The sequence below is a fragment of the Crinia signifera genome, chromosome 2, assembly GCF_055691185.1.
Source record: "Crinia signifera chromosome 2, ASM5569118v1, whole genome shotgun sequence".
Lineage (NCBI taxonomy): Eukaryota > Metazoa > Chordata > Amphibia > Anura > Myobatrachidae > Crinia > Crinia signifera.
This window is the reverse complement of record NC_139218.1, coordinates 212,430,335-212,452,484: the sequence shown is the minus strand read 5'-3', so window position 1 is coordinate 212,452,484 and position 22,150 is coordinate 212,430,335. Positions and strand designations below refer to the sequence as shown.

Genomic DNA, 22,150 nt, shown 5'->3' with positions numbered 1-22,150 from the left:
GCTCTCGGTCGACACGCGCGAGGGGGGGGGGAGCTGCACGGAGGGGAGGGCTGAAGGCTGCACTGGCTTTGACCCTGTATTTGGAAAGTTTCCAAAAACGGGTCTGCCAGTGTCAAAAAATCGGCACTTAAACGGTAATATACCGTTTAAGTGCTGCGGTGTGAAAGGGGTTTTATCTGGCAGACCCGTTTTTGGAAACGTTTCCAAATACAGGGTCAAAGCCAGATATGCGGTCTGAAAGCAGCATAAATGTTGCTTTATATTCTTTGGAGCCAAATTTTGTCAATAAGATAAATCTGGAGACTATTCACATTAGTTTCTAGACAATATGTGGTAATTTTACTAAGATGTGAGTTCTGTTGAAGAGGGGGCATTGCCCATAGCAACCAATTCTATCTAGTATCGTCTAACAGGAGAATCTGATTGGTTGCTATGGGCAACATCCCACTATTACTCCAATACGAACAGTCCAAATGCCCCTTCACCCCAGATTTTTTTAAATGGATCTTATCTCATTGTAAGGGGTGTGACCTTGTGGGAAAAGACAACCTTACATTACATTTGTGTACCCAGCAACCCTTGCATTTACAGGACACGACACCCCCACCCCTGATGTTACCAACATTCAGTCCCTGAAGTTCCATACATACTGGCCGTTTTTGGCCAGCGTGTATGGATAACGATGATGAGGACAATCGCTGGGCTGAAAAACGCTTGTTGGAAAGCCGTCCACTCCGCCGCTCATCTGCGGGCAATACCAGCAGCTGAGCATCTGGGTCAGCGATGATGTGGGAGTGCACATCAGTGCTCATTGCTGCCCCCTACATCGCTGCTTTTGAGCTGAAAGCAGCTCAGATGAGTAAACTGAGCCACTTTCAGCTCAAAGTCGCCCAGTGTGTATGGGCCTTAAGACCTCTTTTGGCTGCTGCCGCTCCCAAGCCCTGGACATTCAAAATGCAACCAGACCACCCCACTCCCACCTCAGCCACCATGCTGTAGATGCCCATCTGTGAGGTGAGGACATGTAGCATACCCTAGACCAGTGGCGGCTTTTATTTATGGGCTGCAGGGCTGTGAGACTGCACTGGCTTCACTGTGACTGGCAGTGACTTCCTATTGTAAGCCTGACCTGCCAGTCACCCAAGGGATGTGATGCCTCCCTTCGGGAAGCCTCTATGGGCTGCTGCGTGGCAGCCCATGAAAATGGGTTCTGCGGATGCACGGTACTGAGGCCGATACTGTGCATGCCCTGCACCCTGAATTTGCATCTGTGTACTGCTGCCAAAGCCACCACTAGGCAGCTCTAGGCATTTGCCTAGGGCGCCGGCCTCTGGAGGGCGGCACTTTGAAGTGCCGTATGGAAGCGGCGGTCGCTGCACCCCCGTGTAGCCAGTTGAGCGTACCCCTAGTATCTCTCTCCAACCCGCCCTCCAGACCAGGTGAGAGGCGCGTGAGGCTGCCCACTGCTTCCACTGCCACACTGTGGGGAGGAGGGGGGGAGTGTAGGGAGAAGCTGGCCAGTGCAGCACTCGTGCCCCCCCCCCCCCCCAGTGGATCACTGCAAAGTGCAAACGGTGCCTGAACCCCCCCCCCCCCCCCACCCGTGCTGTGAAACAGATAGGCGGCGGCAGCGGTGGCATTCCTGTTTCTGCCCGCCTGCCATGCCCTGCCATGCACGGGGGGAGGGGCTCCTTGGGTGCTCAAACAACTTACACCGGCCGTGGCCAAAGCAGCCTATAGAGACTGGGGTGCCAGAGCATGCGCAGTACTGAAGAAGCTAGTGCCCACACACCGGACCCGCTGTGGGAGTGGAGACCGACATAGGTGGCAGGGACCAGCGGTGGGAGGGCGTCATCACAGCAGCCCCCCTCCTCCGCAGAGGTAAGAGTCGCCACTGCCCTAGACTCCATGCTGCTGGAAGCCAGGGCTGCAGTTCACTGCTGGGTTGAGATGCAAAGATGCCATGATAAAGCTCCATCATACTGTACTCCAGTGACACGCATTGAGGTCAGTGGCTGGGGAGGCACTGGTTAGTATCAGAGCCAGATTTATGGACTGGATTATACGGCAGTTGGACAGGTGAAGCTCTGCCTATCCTGAACCTGTAAGCAGAGTGCTGGGAGGCAAATCTGCTTGGCCAGGCCTCTGTCCTGATGGCCCGGTGTGGTCCATTTAGTTGTGAGTTACAGCAGAGGTTAGAGCACCACGCGTGATTACATTGCTCCAAATGATGACAGTTGTTCATGTGGAACGGGGCATCACTGCTGCAGATATTTTTAAATTGCGAAGCGATAAAGAGTAACAGGAGGCACAGAATATACTTATGTACAGTATATTTACTACACTGATTACAAATTGAACAAGGCATATACTGATTACTACTCCTTTGTGTGGGTCTGGAGAGCAGGATGACAGCAGAAAAACAAAAGTTTGTACATGTCGAAATATGTTATTTTATATTTACCTGAAATTTTTATTTTTAAGCTTCAGAATGGGACGGCAAGACGGCGGGGGCTCGTGAAAGTTTTGCCAGCCCCTGCCTGAATGACGGTTGCTACATCTGTGTATATATGTATATATATATATATATATATATATATATATACACAGTTAGAGCCCCTCTCAACTTGACGGAGCCCCCCTGCGATACCTGTACTCTGGTGTGCGGGGGGTCTCCATCACCTCCCTGCTGCCTGGCTCTCCCCTCACGCCGGGGACAGCTAAACAGGCTGTCTCCATCACCTCCCTGCTGCCTGGCTCTCCCCTCACGCCGGGGACAGCTAAACAGGCTGTCCCCGGCGCCTCCTCCTCCCCCCTGCAGCCGGAAGGATGTCCGGCTGCTTCACTAGGGGGAGGAGGGGTGGTTTACCTTCCGGGGTCCAGGAGGACCCTTCAGGAAGGTAAGCCAGAGGGGGGGTCGGCGAGGTGGCGGGCTTGCGTCGGCGGGCGGCGAAAAGAAGCCCATAGGCTTCTATAGGGTATCGCCACCCAAAGGTGGCGATACCCTTCAATGCGGTATCATTTTTGATACATTGGAAAATGCGGTAAAACCGGGGTTTTACCGCATTTTCCGTTCGATACATCTCGCCCTAAATGAGGATGGCTCCATCTGTATATATATATATATATATATATATATATATATATATATATATATATATATATTATGTATCAGTCCCCAGACAGAGCAATCCAATCTTGAGACAGACAGGTCCAGCACACCTCAGCATGTATACACACACACACACATATATATATATGTATTCCCCACTGTACCGCACTCTTAGGGACTTACTCTCCGATATCAATCAACAGACCAGAGCCATGTTAGCTCAGCAACGTTTTGGGGATTTATTTCCCCATCCTCAGGCTAATCATACAACATGCGGTACAGTGGGGAATGCGGTACAGTGGGGAATGTATGTATGTGAGTGCGGTACAGTGGGGAATGTATGTGTGGTACAGTGGGGAATGTATGTGCGGTACAGTGGGGAATGTAAAGAGTGCGGTACAGTGGGGAATGTATGTGAAGTAATTATACCTGCACCTGGGCAGATGAAAACAAATGGTGGGTGCCGGCATATCTCAGTATATAGCTATATATAACCCCAATATTCCACTTTTTGGTTATTTTCAATGAGTTGTCACAAGCAAAAAAGCAATTGTCTTTTTGCTTGTGACAACTCGTTGAAAAATAAAAAAATATTGGACAAACATCTGTCATTGCTGGAATTGGACATTTAATATTAAGTTTTAGGTGCAATACCCCTATTGGGTTTATATAGAGCATCACGCTTTTCAAGCAAGTCTGTGTGTGCGTGTGTGTGCCATGATACACATCGTTTTATATATATATATATATATATATATTTATATGGATAGATATATAGCTAGATAGATAACTAGATAGATAGATAGATAGATAGATAGATAACTAGATAGATAGATAGATAGATAGATAGATAGATAGATAGATTATCTTAATACAGTGTCTCCACATCTTGGGGTATTTAGGGCCATGCCCTTTGCATCCAGATGGTGTTTGGTTGCTGTAAGCCAATAATGAGCCAAGATACCAATGAATGTTCAGACACATTAATATTAATAACTGCTGTATTCTCAAGAAATATCTCATTATTGTTATTGCTTTCCCTGCTCTTCATACCATTTTCCCAGATTGTCCAATATTTTCAATTTACTGCTGCACACATGTTTTAAATCATTCTATTTATGACATGTTTTTCCTTACCGCGTTCGAAATTTCAGACTACTGGATATAGCCATAGGTTTTCATAGAGAAATTGACAGGCCCTTCAGTAACAGCACATCAGCACATCAGCAAATATGAAAGCATGATAGCAAACGCAAGTGGAAATACTAAATTACCCATAGCATGCAACACACAGTAATCTTTTTTCCCATATAATTTTCTTCCATACACGTGTTTTCCAGATTTAGAATCACATACTTACATCTAGGGGGTTATTCTGGTCCACATGCAACACTGCGAAATTCACAGTATTGCGTGTGGACTAAACACCACTCGCAGGTCCGCCCACCACCCTCGCACGCCGGGTTGCCTGCATGGCTGCAAATGGATGTTTTGGCAAAACATTCATACGCAGCCCGTGGGGTGATGCCCACATCATTTGATGGTTGCCGACCATCAAATGATGTGGAAGGTACATGCATATCTAAGGGACTGTCAGGTCCCTTAGATATGCGTGCACCCTCGACAGCAACTTCCCATGTGAAATAGAAAATTTCCCCTGATGTGTCTTTCATCTAATGTTTCCTTGGCCAACCGCTGCATCTGTGGTCCTCATTGTTGCCATTTTCTTTGAACTTCTTTCAAAGAGGTTGAACAGCACATCTTATAACTGCAGTCTGCTTTGAAATCTTTGCCTGGGAGAGACCTTGCTGTCACATGCTGTATGACCTATGACAATCACCTTTTATCTGATGGTCTCATTTCAAGATCAGGAACTACCACTGACTCAGTGGAAGAAGGGTTGAAACGGGCTGGTTTAATAATTGATCTCTGCATCAATACAAATAGTTGCACAAATAACGTCTTTGGGCAAACAACGGAAAGTTCTGAAATGTCTGCAAATACGTCTTTGCGGTAAACGTCTTTGCGGCCGTATGGGTTAAAGGTATGCTCCAGCACAATACTTGAGAGTGGGTTGAGGAATTAGTATGACCAAGGTCCAAGAAAGTCCGAGAGTGATCCAACGCCAAAAGAAGGGCAGGGCACAGCCCACAAGACGGTCGGGTGCGAAAGGCGATGGCGACCAGAGACAGATACAGCAGTTGGAGGGTCAGAGGACAGGCAGCTGAGTACAGGATCACTGGACAGAAATGACTGCAAGGGTTCCTGGAACCTACTCCAGGCAGAAGACTCTTTGCACTAACACTGGTGAACCTCAGCAGATCCCCCTTATAGCAAGAGGGCGGCTGCCATTGGTTCCCAGTGACAGAATGGCAGGAAAAGGCAGAGACTGGAAAAATTACTTATTTGCCCACATCCATGAGGGTGCCTCGGGCTCCCGGAGCCATGTCAGACCCAGCAGCCGCCATGCTCCCAGGACCGCCATGCTCCCAGGCCCTCCTCTCTGCTGACTCCCAGCCGCCTGCCCCTGGCTGCCCGCTCGCCCCCCTGTCTGACCAGAGAGCCGCCGCAGGACACCGATGGGTAAGTAGGAGACCGTCCGGGACCCGCGGCGGCTGCTTGTGACATTCCTCACCCAGTTTTAAGCCTCCTGCACAGCTGTTTCTGTTTCAGTTAATGACTATGGGCTTGATTCAGACCTGATCACATGCCCTGAATTCGCATTACATCAGCCTATGTCCTGGCACACACAAATATAAGTCAGTCTCCACTGACTTATATTCGATTACTAGAGAAATCATTCAATGGTCGGTGACCATCAAATGATTTCCCAAACTGCGGGACATGCGAGGTGATGTGTTTTCATAACGCATCCCCTCGTATGGTTGCCAGGGGATTCGCAGCAGGAAGGAGGGCATGTATTCGCTGGGGTGGCCTCACTGGGACTCAGTAAGCTGCGAGTTTCGCAGCTTACTGAGTCAACCAGAATGAGGGCCAATAATCCTACAAAAACGTTGACTTTGTGCAAGTGTAACTAGAATAATTTATTCTGCTTTGAAGGCAGAGGGTGGTTGATAAAAAATAACCTATTAACCGATTAATTTTTAAAGCATTCTTATTTTCAAAGCATTTTTTTCCCACAATTGCCTAAAACTTTTGCACAGTGCTACATACAGTTCTGGCCACTGCTGTGGTTCAGATTCACCACACATAGGGCCAGATTCTCTAAGCTTCAAAAGTGATAAAACGGAGAGTGATAAATAGCCAGCCAATCAGCTCCTACCTGCCATGGCACAGACTGTGTTTGAAAAATGTCAGACAGGAGCTGATTGGCTGGCTGTTTATCACTCTCCATTTTATCACTTTTGAAGCTTAGAGAATCTGGCCCATAAACTGGACAGATTACCTGAGCACAGTTAAGTCCCTCATATACTTATGCGTATCTCATGCTCCTTTGCATGTGATACTCATTAACTTTCCACCGGGGAGCCCTCAGGCTCCAAGGTGGCAGCATAACATTTGATATATCGTAAGCTGTCTTTTTGCATTTCGTATGCATATATATCGTATGCGTTCCTTTTGAGGGTAGACACATATGATTTTGCCATTTTCACCTGATTTCTCAGTTTGATGCATCGGAATGATGTGAAAAGTGAAATCATATAAATATATGGGAATCTTTAATGTGATTGGCTGAAAATTGTGCTCACTTGCAGATCAGTCCTGTGTTGATTTCCCAACAACCCTTGTTGACACAGGAGTTGATCTGCATTGCTGGCCATTTTGAGCCATCAGCTCTATCCCTCTGTCGGTGCCTTAACAAGAAAAACATTTTCATAGAATAAAATCCTACAGGATAAGGAACCTACCTTCTCACTTGAGGCTAACAATGGCATCAATGCAAGAGAGTAGCTATGCAATAGATCTTTAAGTTGTGAGCTATAAACATCACAAGATCAATAACTGTATGCATCTTCTCTACAATAATTGCATTGGTGTATGCCCAACTATACTTGACAGTTAACGCTATATCCAATACTGTCTACATAGTGTTCATTGACATACCATTAAACACCCATCTTGTACTCAGCAAGTAACAATTATTACATTTATCATTTACAGTAGGCTATTTGCAAATCAACTCCAAATACATAAAATCAGCTAAAGACTAGCTCAAGTGCACTGAAAAAGAGATGCTTTAGTATGGTACAGAACTATTTCAGAGGTCTTCTCCTGGTTTAAGTGAAATACTGTAGCTAAAGAAGCAAAATGCAAATTTGACATTTACCATACCTACCCTGGCATCCCGACTACCACCAGGAGTCTGCCGGAATCTCAACATCAATGAGGATGCCAGCGTCGAAATACCAACTGCCAAGTACCCGAATGCAGAGATCCTGAACATAAGAATATAATTTGACGGAACCCAAAGCTGTAGAAGGGGGGTAAGGCTTAGGCACTTTGGCAGAGTTAGGGTTGGGCTGTAGGGTGAGGGGGTCATTAGAGTTAGTCTGCGGGGAGAGAGGATTAGGGTTAGGCACTTAGTAAGGGGGATTAGGGTTAGGATGCAGGCAGGGGTTTAGGTTTTAGGATGAGGTTTAATTGGCTGGGTACATGGGTTAGGGTTATGATTATGCACTTGCGGGTAGGATTAGGGTCATGCTTCTGGGAATGAGGGTTAGCAGGGGAAGGTAAGCACAGCCAGTGTGCAGAACTTGTAGGTTATAGGTCCAGATGCAAATGGGCCCTCCTCATCTACCCAAACCCAAGTTCACAATATGCATGGATGACTAGGAGAGACAGAGGGTGACAGGGAGAGCCAGGGGGAGGCAGAATGTGACATGGAAAAGCAGTGGTTGACAAGAAGATGGTGACAGGGGCAGAAGTGGGCCCCTGATACCTCAGGGGCCCTGGTGTATTGCACCTGCTGCACCGATGGTAGTTGGTGTCTGAGTACAGTTATCTGACCCCGGTTGGGATTCTTTTCTTGTTTGTGTGGTTCACTGTGTGACTTCTCCCTATACTAAGACCCCAGCATGACTTTGACTTTTATGTTGTTCCGTCATTTTGACTGGCTGCTAATTATTATTTAATATATGTTTTGCATGGCAGTACTGAACCTAATACACATAAATGCTGTAAATCTACATTTTATATTGCTCAAACATGTGTTTTACACATGTAAACTAATAACAAATTAGCCATGCAACAGATTATTAATATATCCTTAGTTTTTATTCCCGATGGGAAATGAATTGTCTCTAATGACCTCTATATTGGCAATGCTGACTAGTTTGCAACCCTTTTCTAAAGATCTCTTTTTGTGTGCTGTAGTAAAACTACATGGAATGAAGATATTTATAGATTGCACAGATGGATTCTCTTTTTCAGCTAATGAGCTTTAGATGAGAACAAGTTTGTTCCTGTGTACTATTGAACTTGTTTATATATCCATGCATCCTAATTTGAAACATGGTGTGTGGGTATACAAATTGAGGACATAAATAGGGTGCATTAATCCCAATTGCACTAAAATGCCTGGATATCAATAATGGTTACAGATGTATAACCATACTGAGACCCCTACTGCAATACCAATATGCGAAAAGGGTCCTGGCAGTTTTTATTTTCCTATCTGTTAATGGCCATGTAAACACCAGAACGGACTCTTCACAATAGCATCACTGCACAATACTATGTAAGGATTCCAAACTATAATTTGCTTCTCTAGATCATGCCACGCTGGTCACTATAAGTCTTAGTGTTTGGTTTCAATAATGGGGGGAGATCCAGCACAGAATTTGCCTGGGAGACTTCCCCTGAAGGGATGCTCTCCCAGCAATTACGATCCCAACAGTCAGAATACCAATGTACTTTGGTTAGGCACTAGGGGAAGGGTTAGGCTGCGGGGGTGGGGGAGGTTAGGTTTAGGCTGCAGCAGTGGGGGAGTTTAGGGCTAGGCTCTGGGAGTGGGGGGAGATTCCTATTAGGCTCCATGGGTGAGGGAGGTTAGGTTTAGGCTGTGGCAGTGGGGAAGGTTATGGTTAGACTCTGGGGGTGTGGGAGGTTAGGCTCTGGGGTGGGAGAGGTTAATGAATTTAAATCAAACTGGATACATTTTTGGCCACTAAGGGAATTCTATAGATATGACTTACTCAAGTCATTAGTTACAAGTTAGACTGGTTGAACTCTATGGACTTACATCTTGTTCCAGCCTTAATTACTTTGTGTTACTATGTTAGGGTTAGTCAGCAGTGTGTGTGTGGGGGGGGGGGGGGGGTAGGGTAAGGCTTTGGGGGTGGGGATGCTAGGGTTAGACTCCTTGGGTGGGGGAAATTAAAGTTAGTCTGCAGGGATGGGGAGGTTAGGGTTCAGCTCTAGGGTTGGGGGAGGTTGTGTTTAGGCTCTGGGGGTGGGGAAGGTTAGGCTATGGCAGTGTTGGAGGTTAGGGTTAGGCTGCGGCAGTGGAGGAGGTTAGGGTTAGATTTCGGGCGGTGCTAGGTTATGGTTAGGCTGTGGCAGTGGGGGAGGTTAGGGTTAGGCTGTGTTAGGAGACAGTTAGGGTTATTCTGCAGGAGGGGTGTGTTAGAATTAGGGGTAGTTAAAATATTTCCCTGGATCAGTTGGGATTTTGGCACGGTAATCCTGACTAGAATTGTAGCTGCTAGGATTTTGTTACCAACCCCTGCTGAATCTTTACATTGTTACATATCAGATTGTTGCACTTGTAGATTTGTATAGGCTTTTGGCAATAGCTTATTTGTTAGATAACTGGTTAAATATCTGTGATTATTTTAAACACAAGTTATAAAGTAGCTTGATCTTAATTTACATGAAAATATTTGAGTGAACCAACATTTCATTACATTGTGTCTCAACTTCTGTTGGATAAATGATGTGTACAGTTACACTGAGAGCAATCAGGAACAATTAAGAGATGGCTTGCTAATTGAGCTCTACTTCTCCACAGGGTGACAAAGGGCCTCCAGGAATTCAACCTGCGGTGAGTACCAATTAAATAAGAGGTTTAATCCTTCAGTATACGGAAAGGCTTGCCGTGCTGATTACAGCCCCTCTGTATATAGAACTATTTAACCACTTGTAGAATCTCCTAGTACTTTACAAATTAGTTTTAACAAAAAGTCACTATGAGGAACAGGATACAGTTATTATTTTATTTACCCATTCTCAACTCATTTTATGACGTGCTTACTATGGACTTAAAATAAAAAAAACACATAAATAGCCTCTTATTTTCATTTAAGTTAAATAATATTATGAATAATGGTGACATAGGAATAACAGCAATTCCTTTAGAGTAAAATGAAGAATCTTTGATAGAAATATGCTATGTATTGCAAGCATTGCGCTATGCTGATCCCATTATACAGTAGCTCTCTCTGATTCGTCTGATGTTCTCTCTTTTTTAGGGTGCAAAAGGGGATCCTGGCCTTCCCGGACCAGACGGCCGTCCTGGAGAATCTGGAATTGATGTGAGTAGACTGTGAATAACTTAACGACTGTCTACTAATTTGTATCTACAAGTTTAGCAGCCTTGGATTAAGCCACATAGGACCTGATTAAGAGATGGAAGGAAATACAGTGCCGCTTTCAAGTAGCTTTGCATTTCTGTTGCATTATAAGGAGAGACATGTAGGACGTGTCAGTAGAAGAGATACCTCCTGCATGTAGGTGTGTTCCCAGCACTGCAACCGATGTTGCATGCTTGGATCCAACATTATGATCATCGGTCAGCAATGTTCCACACAGAAGGCAGGCTGAATAAGCTCCGATGGAAGATGGAACCGATGAGACCAGGAAGTCTGCATGGTAACAAACAGACCCCTGGCTCTACCGTCTCAGAAAATAGGCATGACACAACCCCATTTCAGGGAATGCAGGCCTCCCCCTGCCCCTGATCTATGCCATTGCCTTTCACCAGGTTGCAGAAGAAGGGAACTGCATGTTCACAAGGTCCACATATTCATATAACTTCCCATTGTTATCATAACTTTGTGTTACCTGTCCCGCTTATTATCAGGCATTCCTAACCTCAGACTTCAAGTCTCTCTTAAGCTCCGTACACATGGAGCAATTTGGTCGCTAAGTGATTTTGACTTAATATCGCTCAGCAAACAAATTGCTGAGTGTCCCATTTTCATCAGTGATGATCGCTGGTCGCTGATGAAAATGGTCACTGAAGAAGAAAGCTGATGGTCACAGGACAATGGTCCTGCCACCAGCGACTAATACTGGGCCGGTCGCGGGAGTGCACTCCTAGTGACCACCGCCCTGTAAACATGGGGATATGGTCGCTAAGCAATGGAAATGTGCATGCGGAGGCAGACATTAACTTGCCCGGCGGGCGGCGTTAAAGGGCTTGCCTAACAAGCCTTACTGAATTAGTCCCTTAATCCAATTCTGCAGAGAAATGTCCCATACACATGGTGCAATTAGGGTTATGTTTCGATTCAATTTTGACTATGTAGTCAAAATCTAATGGAAATCAAATAGACATCAAATGGTTTTCAGCCGCATTCAATGCCGATTCGATCCTGATATCGATCACGGCATCGAAATTGAATAGAAAAATAGATTTTGCAGGCCAGACTTTATAGTACAGATCTGTACTTTATAGTCCAAATCGAAAGTGTAGACTGCACCATGTGATTCGATCCCGATGAAAGGTACCATATGTATGGGGCCTAAAGCTTGTTATTCATTATCAGATCCTGCTCAACAGACAAAGGACCTAATTCAAAGATGTACATAAACTCGATGATTAGAAATATATAATCTCTTTTGGATGTGCAGATCCGAGGCAGCGGAGCCAATCAGAGATTGTGTACCGTTAGCCAATCAGAGCGTGCTGGCACATGAGCTCTGATTGGCTCACCAGCTAGTGCTGCATTTTAATTGGCCGCAGGTGTCCTGCATTGAAGAAGCCTGTGCTTTGGAACCTGCTGTGTTCAGGTTGAGGGAGCAGGAGTCGGGCATTGAATGAAGGGAGGCGGGGGGAAAGGGGGGGGGGGGGGTCCCAGACTGGAAATCAGTCTTTGGCCCCAATATTCTTAGTGGCAGCCCTGATTCCTGGCTTTGTACAGTAGGGGCAGGCACACCGTGGGATTCTAAAAGTGTAGGTAACGCAGTCACATGCATTTCAATTACATCTACACTTGCAACTAAAGGTGCATAACTGGGCTGCTTTGTGAGATTCTTATGTAGGAACAGGTCAGAGTAATCAGTGATTAATGATTTAGCGCCCCCTCAGTGCAGCATCAATTATCCAAGTGGCCATTAAATGTCAGTATATACCAGGCATACATAAACATAAGCTAAAACCAATGACTAAATCCTTTATTTTGCATTTTCTTTTAGATGAGAGCTTTTATTCCACCAAAATGTAATAATGTTCTTTGAGCCATTCTTTCAAAGTTGATAATACCTCAAATAAATATATAATAAACTGTAGTGATACCTATATTCTCCAAATAAAAAAGAGTTGTATGCCACTGAATTTAGGTATTAAGATGACTAGTGTTGATATCCAGTAAAATAATGTGTATTAACGGATGTGTACTCCTCCTTATCCATCCTACTTTTGTTTTATTTTGTTTATCCTCAGTGTAATCTTAATGTATCCTCAGTGATGTATGCTGGAAAAAGGTCAATGCGATGCATTTCACTGTGAATGCAGAGATGTAATCCATGCAATTGAAATTGAGTATACTGTATTTTGTTATGTTTCCAAGACAAGAAAAAAACATCAAAGGAGACAAAAAAACCCCTCAAAATGTGACCATGAACAATGCATAGATGTGAATGAATCCTATAAACAATACAGAAAATTGTGCGCTGACCACAAATACACTTTTTTCACAGGGATTAGAAGGAGCCAAAGGAGATCCTGGACCAGCAGGTCGCCCAGGTCCAAAAGTAAGTGTAGCTGATGGCTAATCTGTCAGTGAGAGGCTGTGCATTTGCCATCATGCTGTTTTTAAGAATATTTTCTTGATAAATAAACTTACTTTCTTTTTGTATTAACTTTGTTTTATTTTAACAAGCATTACCTTCCCTATTTGCGTTGCTTTCAGTCCTGATTTTGTTCTTATGACAGATATGTACATACAGTATATATATAGATATTTTTCCACAGTATATGCAGGCTTGCCTACCCTCCAGAAATTGCCCCCCTCGTATCCCCCCTCCCGGCCCCCTGGGAAGGTGGACAATCCTCCCGCATTGGCCATGCAGCCCCCCACACCCCCCTTCCGTGCTGCACTAAATACAGATTTTCATGGGTCCGCAAATTGCTTTGTTTGACAGCCATGGGGACTGGGCTTGTGACATCTGCCTCACCACCCCCCACTAAAATACTACTATTGGGTCTCCTCTCTGGGCTTCTCCCGGAGAGGAGAAAAGAAAAGTTGACAAGTATGAGAATATGTACACCCAGTAGGTGCTAAATGTGTAAATAGTTTTATCCATCAAGTAATTAGTCTGACTGGTCTAAAGCTGGGTACACACCTAAAGATTTACCTGTCCAATGTGTCTGTTGAAAACAAAAATCTAGTAATGTATGACTGTATATGATGATCAACCATTTGCTCCTAAATGTTGAAAAATTTACTAAAACGATTGTTTGTGTACATTCAGCACCAGAGCACCCCCACCCGCCTGGGGCCTCGGCCGCTGTACACGGTGGGTGGGGTGTCGTTGGCAGGGGGTGTAGGGTGATGCATCATTTCCGGGGGTGGGGGGGTGGGGTGGGGGGGTCGGCCGCCGCCGGTGCCACTCAACTCTCTGCAACCTGCTGCAAACTGGCGCCCTCCAGTGGCCGGCGCCCTAGGCAAATGCCTGGAGCTGCCTAGTGGTGGCCCTGGGTACATTTGTTAAATCAAATGGTTTAAATCAAATTGTCTAAATGAGCATTGTCTCATCCAGTGTTTGGGAGCAAATGTTCAATCCTCATTTGCTCCCATACATTACCAGATTTTGGTTCCTACCAGATAAATTGGACAGACAAATCTTTAGGTGTGTCAATAGGTCAAAATTACATATCTTACACATCGTCTAATGTGTACCCATGATTGTGCGGTCCCACTCGCTAACATCAGGGTTGTCTTATCTGCTATTCTGTAGATAGGATGACCCAGTGGGCGACAGCATGTAGCTGACTGCAGCTAATGAAAGTTATATAGTTCTGTGTATATGGGCAACTGATGTATTATTACAGTGGTTGTCCAGTTCGCCATCATATAATACACATCATTGTATTGTGTACTCGGCCTCAGGGCCGTAAGGAGGGTGGTGCCAGTGGTGTGGCCACACAGGGGGAATCTTTCCTTCTCACCCTCCATCCGCTGCCTGCCCTCCCGTATCTCCAGGCTCCTGCGTTCTGCACTGGGGGAAGCATATCATGACGATTTCCACAGTGCTGCCTGATTTGATGGGACCCAAAGCTGTAGTGATGTACAGAGGGTTCTCTGAGCTTTCTGGCACTTAGTGGTGTAGTGCTTGTGTCCCCACCCATCCACCACCTGGTGCGTTATTTTATAACGGACACTCAGGGGGATTGGGTGGTGGAGGAATTAGGGCAAGGGGCCTAAGCAGCAAAGGACGAATGGCTGCTCTTTTACAGGTTTGGCTGGCTTAACATACTTTATTGGATAATTCAAGATAGAAGTCTCAGAACAGCCCAGTAACCAGAAATGAAAATAGGGTTGTGTGTTGCATGCACTTTTTCACTGTAATGTTAACTAAACAAACGCTATGAACAAAGTTGAAGGATATTGAATTTGTTCACTTCCTGGCATGGATGAGGAATAACCCAACATAACCAGTGGATAATATTAACTTTGTTCGTTTGAGATGTTCTCAAAGATTATGTTATTTTCCATAGCTGTACATGCAAGGAATCATTAATAATCATATTGTTTAATAATATGACTATGCCATATACTCTTCTTTTATATAGGGTCAGTCTGGACTACCAGGGCCACCAGGAAAGCCTGTGAGTATAAATATTCATTGCACCATTATTTTAGTTTTATACATTATATACTTTTTCTGATATGATTTTCACAACTGATTTCCATTCTCCTTTTTGTATTAGGGACCTGGTGTTGCTGGACTTCCTGTAAGTATAAAGTATACTGTATATTATTTTATTGTCAAAATGATAACATGCAATATTCAACATTATAAAATGCAAAAGGATTGACAATGCACCTTTTTAACGTAGGGTAACCCAGGCCCAGTTGGGCTTCCTGGTGAAATCGGAGCCACAGGACCAAAGGTAAGATATTTCATAATGACATAGTATTGCTGTGTTCAGCTGGGAGCAGGTGAAGAGTCAGACGTAGACACTAGTATTAGCAGGTGTGTGCCCTATTCCCCCTTCCCATACATTTGCACTCTTTTCGCTCACTTGGTTTACTTGATGCTTTGTAGGTTTTGGGGCTGTTTCAGAATTGGACTCAATTATTTGCTACTGTGCATCAAAAAAGCTCATTATGGGAGCACGGACGCATTATGGGAGTGTCTCGGGCATAGCAGTGAACAAGGCTGCATTCCCAAACATAGATCCACAGCCATAAAGGCCATGTTTCGCGGAAAAACCAGACGAGAAACTTGGCCTGATTCAGAGGTAGACGCAGTTGTATTCACAACTGGGGGCCTAATACAGAGGTGAAGCACTATGCACTGCACATGTGTCTGAATCACACTGTGCATACGTCGCGATTGTGCATTAACAGTGGTCGCATTGAGGCACAGAGTAATTTACAGTTAGTGAGGGGTAATTTGCAGGCAGGGAAGACTTGGTAGGCAGAGTCTCTCATGTCATGCTTCAGAGTTTTGAGCATAAAAACCTCTCCAATCACTTTGCATCCAAATTCTCACTGCGACCACTGCCAGTATCAAACTTGGCACATGCGCAGTGTGACAGTGATGCATGTACATTGCAAATATATTATATAAACAGTACAGGTGTTGGCAATGTATCCTACTCTGAAACAGGCCCACTGCACCTGCCAGGCTAGTGCAAATAACAGTGGGGGAGTGTTCAGTGTTGGGACTTGCGCACTCCTTCACCCAGAAACCTGTTTATTTGTATAATGATGGTCAGAGGATTCTAACCGGTCAAATGATCATTGTATTTCCATGAAACATCAGAAACTATTCATATATTATTATTATTACCAGTTCCTTATATACTGTAGCGCACACATATTCTGCAGCACTTTACAGAAAGTATTTGCCCATTCACATCAGTCCCTGCCCCAGTGGAGCTTACAATCTATATTCCCTACCACATGTACATACACACACACACACACACACACACACACACACACACACACACACACACACATTAGGGCTACTTTTTGTTGGGAGCCAGTTGACCTACCAGTATATTTTAGGATTGAGGCTAGAAACCAGGGCACACAGGGGAAACCCTTGCAACCCCAGGGAGATTATACAAACTCTGCACAGTAAGGGCTATGGTATGAATCAAACCCCAAACCTCAATGCTGTGAGCCATTAATGCTAACCATTGTGCCTTATTTATTGTACATAATTCCTTCATAGACACCATGAGACACACAGTTGTAAAAATCTACTATTTCCAAGGAACAGTACAGCTATAATTTATATAAATGTAACCTTGTATTTCCCAGTATAGTGTTTGCTTGCCCTTCATTTCAGTTTCCTGTAGCTCCTGCATGTAAGGAGGAAGGGAAAGACTACCCCACACTACCTCTATCTAAAATCGCATACTTAGATTGCACCCTATTAAAAATATTGCTTTACATATTTGTATTGGTAGATCAGTTGTTTTACACCTGAACAAAAGTAATTGAAAAGAAAAATAGTACTCCGCCACCTACAAGGTGCTAGTGATTCGGAGTCATTCGAGCAGCTAATACAGTCTTGTAGTATCAGGATCACCTGCAAATGTGCCTCACTGCTGCCTCCATGCTATATAATTGTTAACATTTTATTTTCCATGGGGGATTGTGTGCATAGACTGGTGCATCCCTGACTGACTTCTGAATGGATGCCGTGCAGTGTCATCTAAAAAAATAAGAACATTTTCAGCAAATAACTGTAATGCCACAATCAGGGCTGCCATCAGAAAATGATAATGTTAAACATGTTTTCTCACACTCTTTTTTGTTTGCCTTGTAGGGTATTAAAGGGCCTCTCGGACCTCCTGGACCACCTGGGCTCCCTGGAAAACCTGTACGTAGATTATAGTGATCATTTTATTTATATTTACAATTAAAAGGGAAATGTTGCTATAGAATGAGAAGTTGCATGCCTTATGTTAGCTACAATGAATTCTTACAGGAATTTGCAATTTTGTTTATTTTGTGTGTGTAATCCTGTTCGCCTTAATCCTATTGGTTAGGATGAATGGTTTCCTTAGTAAGTAAATATGAGATACACCGAATCTCAGTTTACTGTGTAGCTTTATATTATGGCTTGCTTGCTACTTTGTCTCTTTCCATTCTTACTGCAAAGTTCGCTATTTGATACCTAGGGGGACATTTACTAAGATGTGAGTTCTATTGTGAACAGTGAAAAAACCCATGTCGACCTTGCGACCTGTCGACGGAAAGTCATATTGACTGTACATTCTATATGTCGGTATTTTGACCCTGTCGGGATTTTAAATGTTGGGATTTTGTCCTTGTCGGGATTTTAAATGTCGGGATTTTGTCCTTGTCGGTATTATGACCCATTTGGGATTTTGACCCTATCGGGATTTTGACTGCATCCCCTGTGAGGTGAGCTGGAAAATGTGAACTGTTGGTAGCTCTCGAGGACTGGAGTTGGCTACCGCTGGTCTACATTGTCTGCCAACCTATCATCTGAATCCTGACTGGCTGACAGTAAATATATCTGCTGCAACAGGACTTAATAAATAGATTATTGTGCCCAAATGTAATAGCAATATTGTTTTGTTACTTTATACATTTTAGGGACATGATTATACTAATCAGTATAATTGGTCACCTACCAAAAGAAAATAAACACAAAAGAGCAGATGAGTTGTCAGAATGCAGGCAAATGATTCTTACAAAAAAGTACTAGAAAAATAAGCATACTGCTGACAATTTGCAGAATGGAGCACATTTTGGGATGAATCCAGCTCAACATTGGAAGTATATACCCTTACTGCAAGTGATTATAATCAGCATGTATTCACTGATGCATGGTAGCAGGGAGATACATAGGATACACCTCAGAGAGAAATACAAAACTGCTGGGGTGCAGAATCCCTCTGAACAGACAGAAATACAAAAATGCCAGTGAGCAGGATTAGTAACTTGTATTGCCGCAATTCCCTGTTTTGATATGGTTGGACAGAATTCCCTTACAGCAGCCCCATATATGAATAGAACTATACTGAGGTAGAGTTGGTACTATGGGGAAGAGTAATTATGGCAATACAAGCTGCAGCATTATTATTTTTATAATTATTATGGTTTATTTATATGGCACCACAAGGGTTCTGCAGTGCCTGACAATACATAGATGAGCAAAAGTACAAAACAAGAAAATAGTGATTTACAGAACAAATGCAAATTAGGACATGTACATGGTAAATAAAAGACAGTTGCAGCAGCGGACACTGACGCAATTATAACAGTGGCAGAGATATATTCTTAGAAAAGCACATGAGGCGAGAGGGCCCTGCTTGTTAGAGCTTACATTCTAAAGGGAAGGGCCAGACAAACTAGGGTGACGCAGAATGGGTAGAAGTGAGCATTAACAGAGGGTTTAGATGAGAAATGGTTAGATTTAATGAAGAAGTGGGTCTTGAGAGCCCATTTAAAATTGTGTAGTGAGGTGGCAAGCCTTATAGGGAGGGGTAGAAAATTCTAGAGATACGGAGCACAATGGCCAAAATCCTGGAGATGGGAATGGGAGGAAGTAACCAGTTTGCAAGAGAGGTGGCTTGCATTTGTGGAATGGAGAGGGTGGGTGGGAGTGTAAAGAGAGACAATGTCATATATGTAGGTGGGAGAGAAATGGATGATGGCTTTTTAAGTGAGTGTAAGGAGCTTGAATTGTATTCTGAAGGGAAAGGGGAGCCAGTGTGAGGCTTGTAAGAGTAGGGGGGTGGACATAGTACATTTAAAGAGGAAGATGATCCCGGCAGCAGCATTGAGGATAGATTGGAGTGAAGAGAGGTGTTTTACAGGGATGCCAGAAAGTAGGAGATTACAGTAGTCCAATCAGGATATGACTAGTGAGCGGATGAGGGTCTTTGTAGCATCCTGGGTGAGATAGGGTCTGATCCTGGAAATATTTTTTAGGTGGAAACAAAAGGATGGTGAGAGATGAACAATGTGTGGTTTAAAGAAGAGAGAGGAATCAAGAGTAACGCCAAGGCAGCGTACTTGGCTAGAGGAGATCGTTTTTCCATCAATAGATAGTGAAATTGTAGAAGGTGAGGTTATGTGGGAGGGCGGGAAGATGATCGGCTCAGTCTTAGACATGTTTAGTTTAAGAAAGCGCTGGGACATCCAAGAAGAGATAGCGGAGAGAAAGTTAGAAATACGAGTGAGGAGATCAGAAGAGAGGTCAGGAGGTTAGATTTGGAAGTCGAATGAGATCACCTAGAGATGACGTATAGAGAGAGAAAAGGAGAGGACCAATAATAGAGCCTTGTGGAACATCTACTGTCAGTGGAAGTGCAGGGGAGGTGGAGTCATGACAAGAGACAGAGAAGGAGCAGTCAGAGACGTAGGAAGATAGCCAGGTGAGAGCAGTATCACGCAGACCAACAGAGTGAAGGATTTGAAGTGCAGTAGCTTTCACATGAACGTCACATGGTGCACAGAGGTAACATTGGACACACCTTTGAGTATAGTTATTGATCCATACTAGAATGTACCAACAGTACAGGTGTTCAGAATAAATGCTGGACATCCCTCATTTTGTATAAATGATGTGATTATAATTAGCACAAGTCATTACAGATCAATGAACCCTAATCTTTGGAGTGGTCCTTCTTTCCTTGTATATAATTTGTGGTACTGTATATATGGACATTTTATGAATTTGAGAAATACTGCTTTGTCCCTGTCTGTGGATAACTGTTTGTGGTGGTTGTTGTGATAATGTTGTACAGGAGTTGGTGTCTGCAGGAAGGTGGGAGCCACCAAGATCAGTACAATCTAGACAAAGATGGGTGATGGTAGTATGTGAACTCAGAAGAGTATATGAGGATGTAGAAAGTAGTGAGAGAGTGCCAGATGTATCAAGCTTCAAAAAGTGATAAAATGGAGAGTGATAAACAATTAGCCAATCAGCTCCTACCTGTTTTAAACCCAGCCTTTAGCATGACAGTTAGGAGGAGCTGATTGGTTTATCACTCCATTCTATCACTTTTTGAAGCTTGATACAGTACATCTGGCCTAGAGTTCTAGTGCAGGTTACAGCTAGCACAGACTATAAAGAGTTGGTACCTTAGTGTAATATCGGACATGTAAATGGGTTTATGTTGTGCTGAGACATTAGTATTGGAGAGATAATAGCTAGAAGATATGTATGGGAATTTCAATATGATGCAACTAGCTTAGAGTACTAGAAAAAAAGTGGATAGAGGTATATTAAGGTATATTAAGATTTTATTGATTAAATACATTTGGAAAATATTAAATAATGTATAATATATTGCAATAAAACTAAATAATTATTTAAAGATATATAAGTAAATTTGGTTGCCATTAATAAATGTACCTCCATATAGCTTATTTTAGCATATTGTTCCCATTTATTATGAGTGTGACCTTTTTCCATTTACCTTCAGGGTATGATCTTGTTTTCCAGAGAATATGTGTCTCTCCCTGTAGTCCCTGATGTATTTTGCAATTTGCATTGACATACATTATTAAACTTATTATCCATTTTTTCTTCTCTCTTTTATAAGCTGTAACACTCTGTACTATCAGTATAACACATTGTCCCCGTGCAGTTCCTAAATTAGAGAATGAACAGTAAATGAAGAGTCTGTGTAATTATGGGAATTTACGAGCACAGAGCCGAAATTGCTAATAAGACAAAAACATTTTACAGTGAACTTGTCCTGCAAATTCAGTCAATGACATGCTGTATAACGTCTCACACCTTCTGCATTGCAGGGTCCTACAGCAAACATCCTAGGCTTGGAAGGCAGTGCTGATTTCTTGGTGAGTGCATTGATGGGGGTAACTCAGTAAGGTGTTTCTGAACCAGAACCAGGGCAACATCTGCATGTGCTCCTGACAAATATCTTTCTAAGATATTGTTGTTTTTTTTACAAATTTGTGGCAATATATATTATAATAAGGTGATGAGGCCAATAAATTAACCAAGTCTCCCAAGAGGTATGACATATAGGATGTTAGTTTTATATACAAATGATTCCTGGGGTTTTCAACTGGTCATCCATGTTGGGATGGCAGCAGTCACAATATACCAATGCCAGAATGGCGGTAGCGGAAGGTTGGGGGATTTAGGCATTAGTGCAGAGCTCAGAGTTAGGGCTCCTGGGAAGGAGGGTTATAATCGTCTAACCCTGACGAATAGGGAGGATTAGACACTCACAATGGTGAAAGAGGGGGGTGGTGGTTAGGCTACGGATGGGGATGGTAGGTTTAGGCAGTCAGGAGGAGGGTTAGACACTTAGAAGAGGGAGTTAGGCTGTGTGGCTGAGGGGTTAGGTTTAGGCGGCAGGGTACAAGGGTGCAAGGGCTAGGATCAGAGGAGCATTGGTATTCTGACTCCTGGCATTGTGTCCACCAGTCATCCATATTTATCCCCCAAGTAAATGGGATAGTAGACTTACATATAAGGGACCTTATTAGGGTCCGTGCGTAGAGGCTCCTCATTCACAACTTTTTTTTAAATAAAATTATATTATAATATCAGTTGTGTAAATGTTTACATCAATAACTATAATAATGGTTAATTCAACACACAACTTATGAAATGTCAATGGGGTAACTAAAATAAGTCCTAAAAATAGTGCATGAATTA

The 22,150-nt window shown here is 43.6% G+C and overlaps 1 protein-coding gene across 1 annotated transcript in view; it reads left to right on the top strand.

The window, feature by feature from the left end:
- Nucleotides 1–22,150, top strand: part of COL9A2 (collagen type IX alpha 2 chain) — a 64,571-nt gene that overhangs the window by 6,348 nt on the left and 36,073 nt on the right. The window contains exons 3-10 of the mRNA XM_083173668.1: nt 10,083–10,115; nt 10,543–10,605; nt 12,995–13,048; nt 15,090–15,125; nt 15,228–15,251; nt 15,357–15,410; nt 17,306–17,359; nt 21,274–21,321. Coding sequence (XP_083029794.1) covers nt 10,083–10,115; nt 10,543–10,605; nt 12,995–13,048; nt 15,090–15,125; nt 15,228–15,251; nt 15,357–15,410; nt 17,306–17,359; nt 21,274–21,321 — 366 coding nt within the window. The remainder of the gene's footprint in view (nt 1–10,082; nt 10,116–10,542; nt 10,606–12,994; nt 13,049–15,089; nt 15,126–15,227; nt 15,252–15,356; nt 15,411–17,305; nt 17,360–21,273; nt 21,322–22,150) is intronic.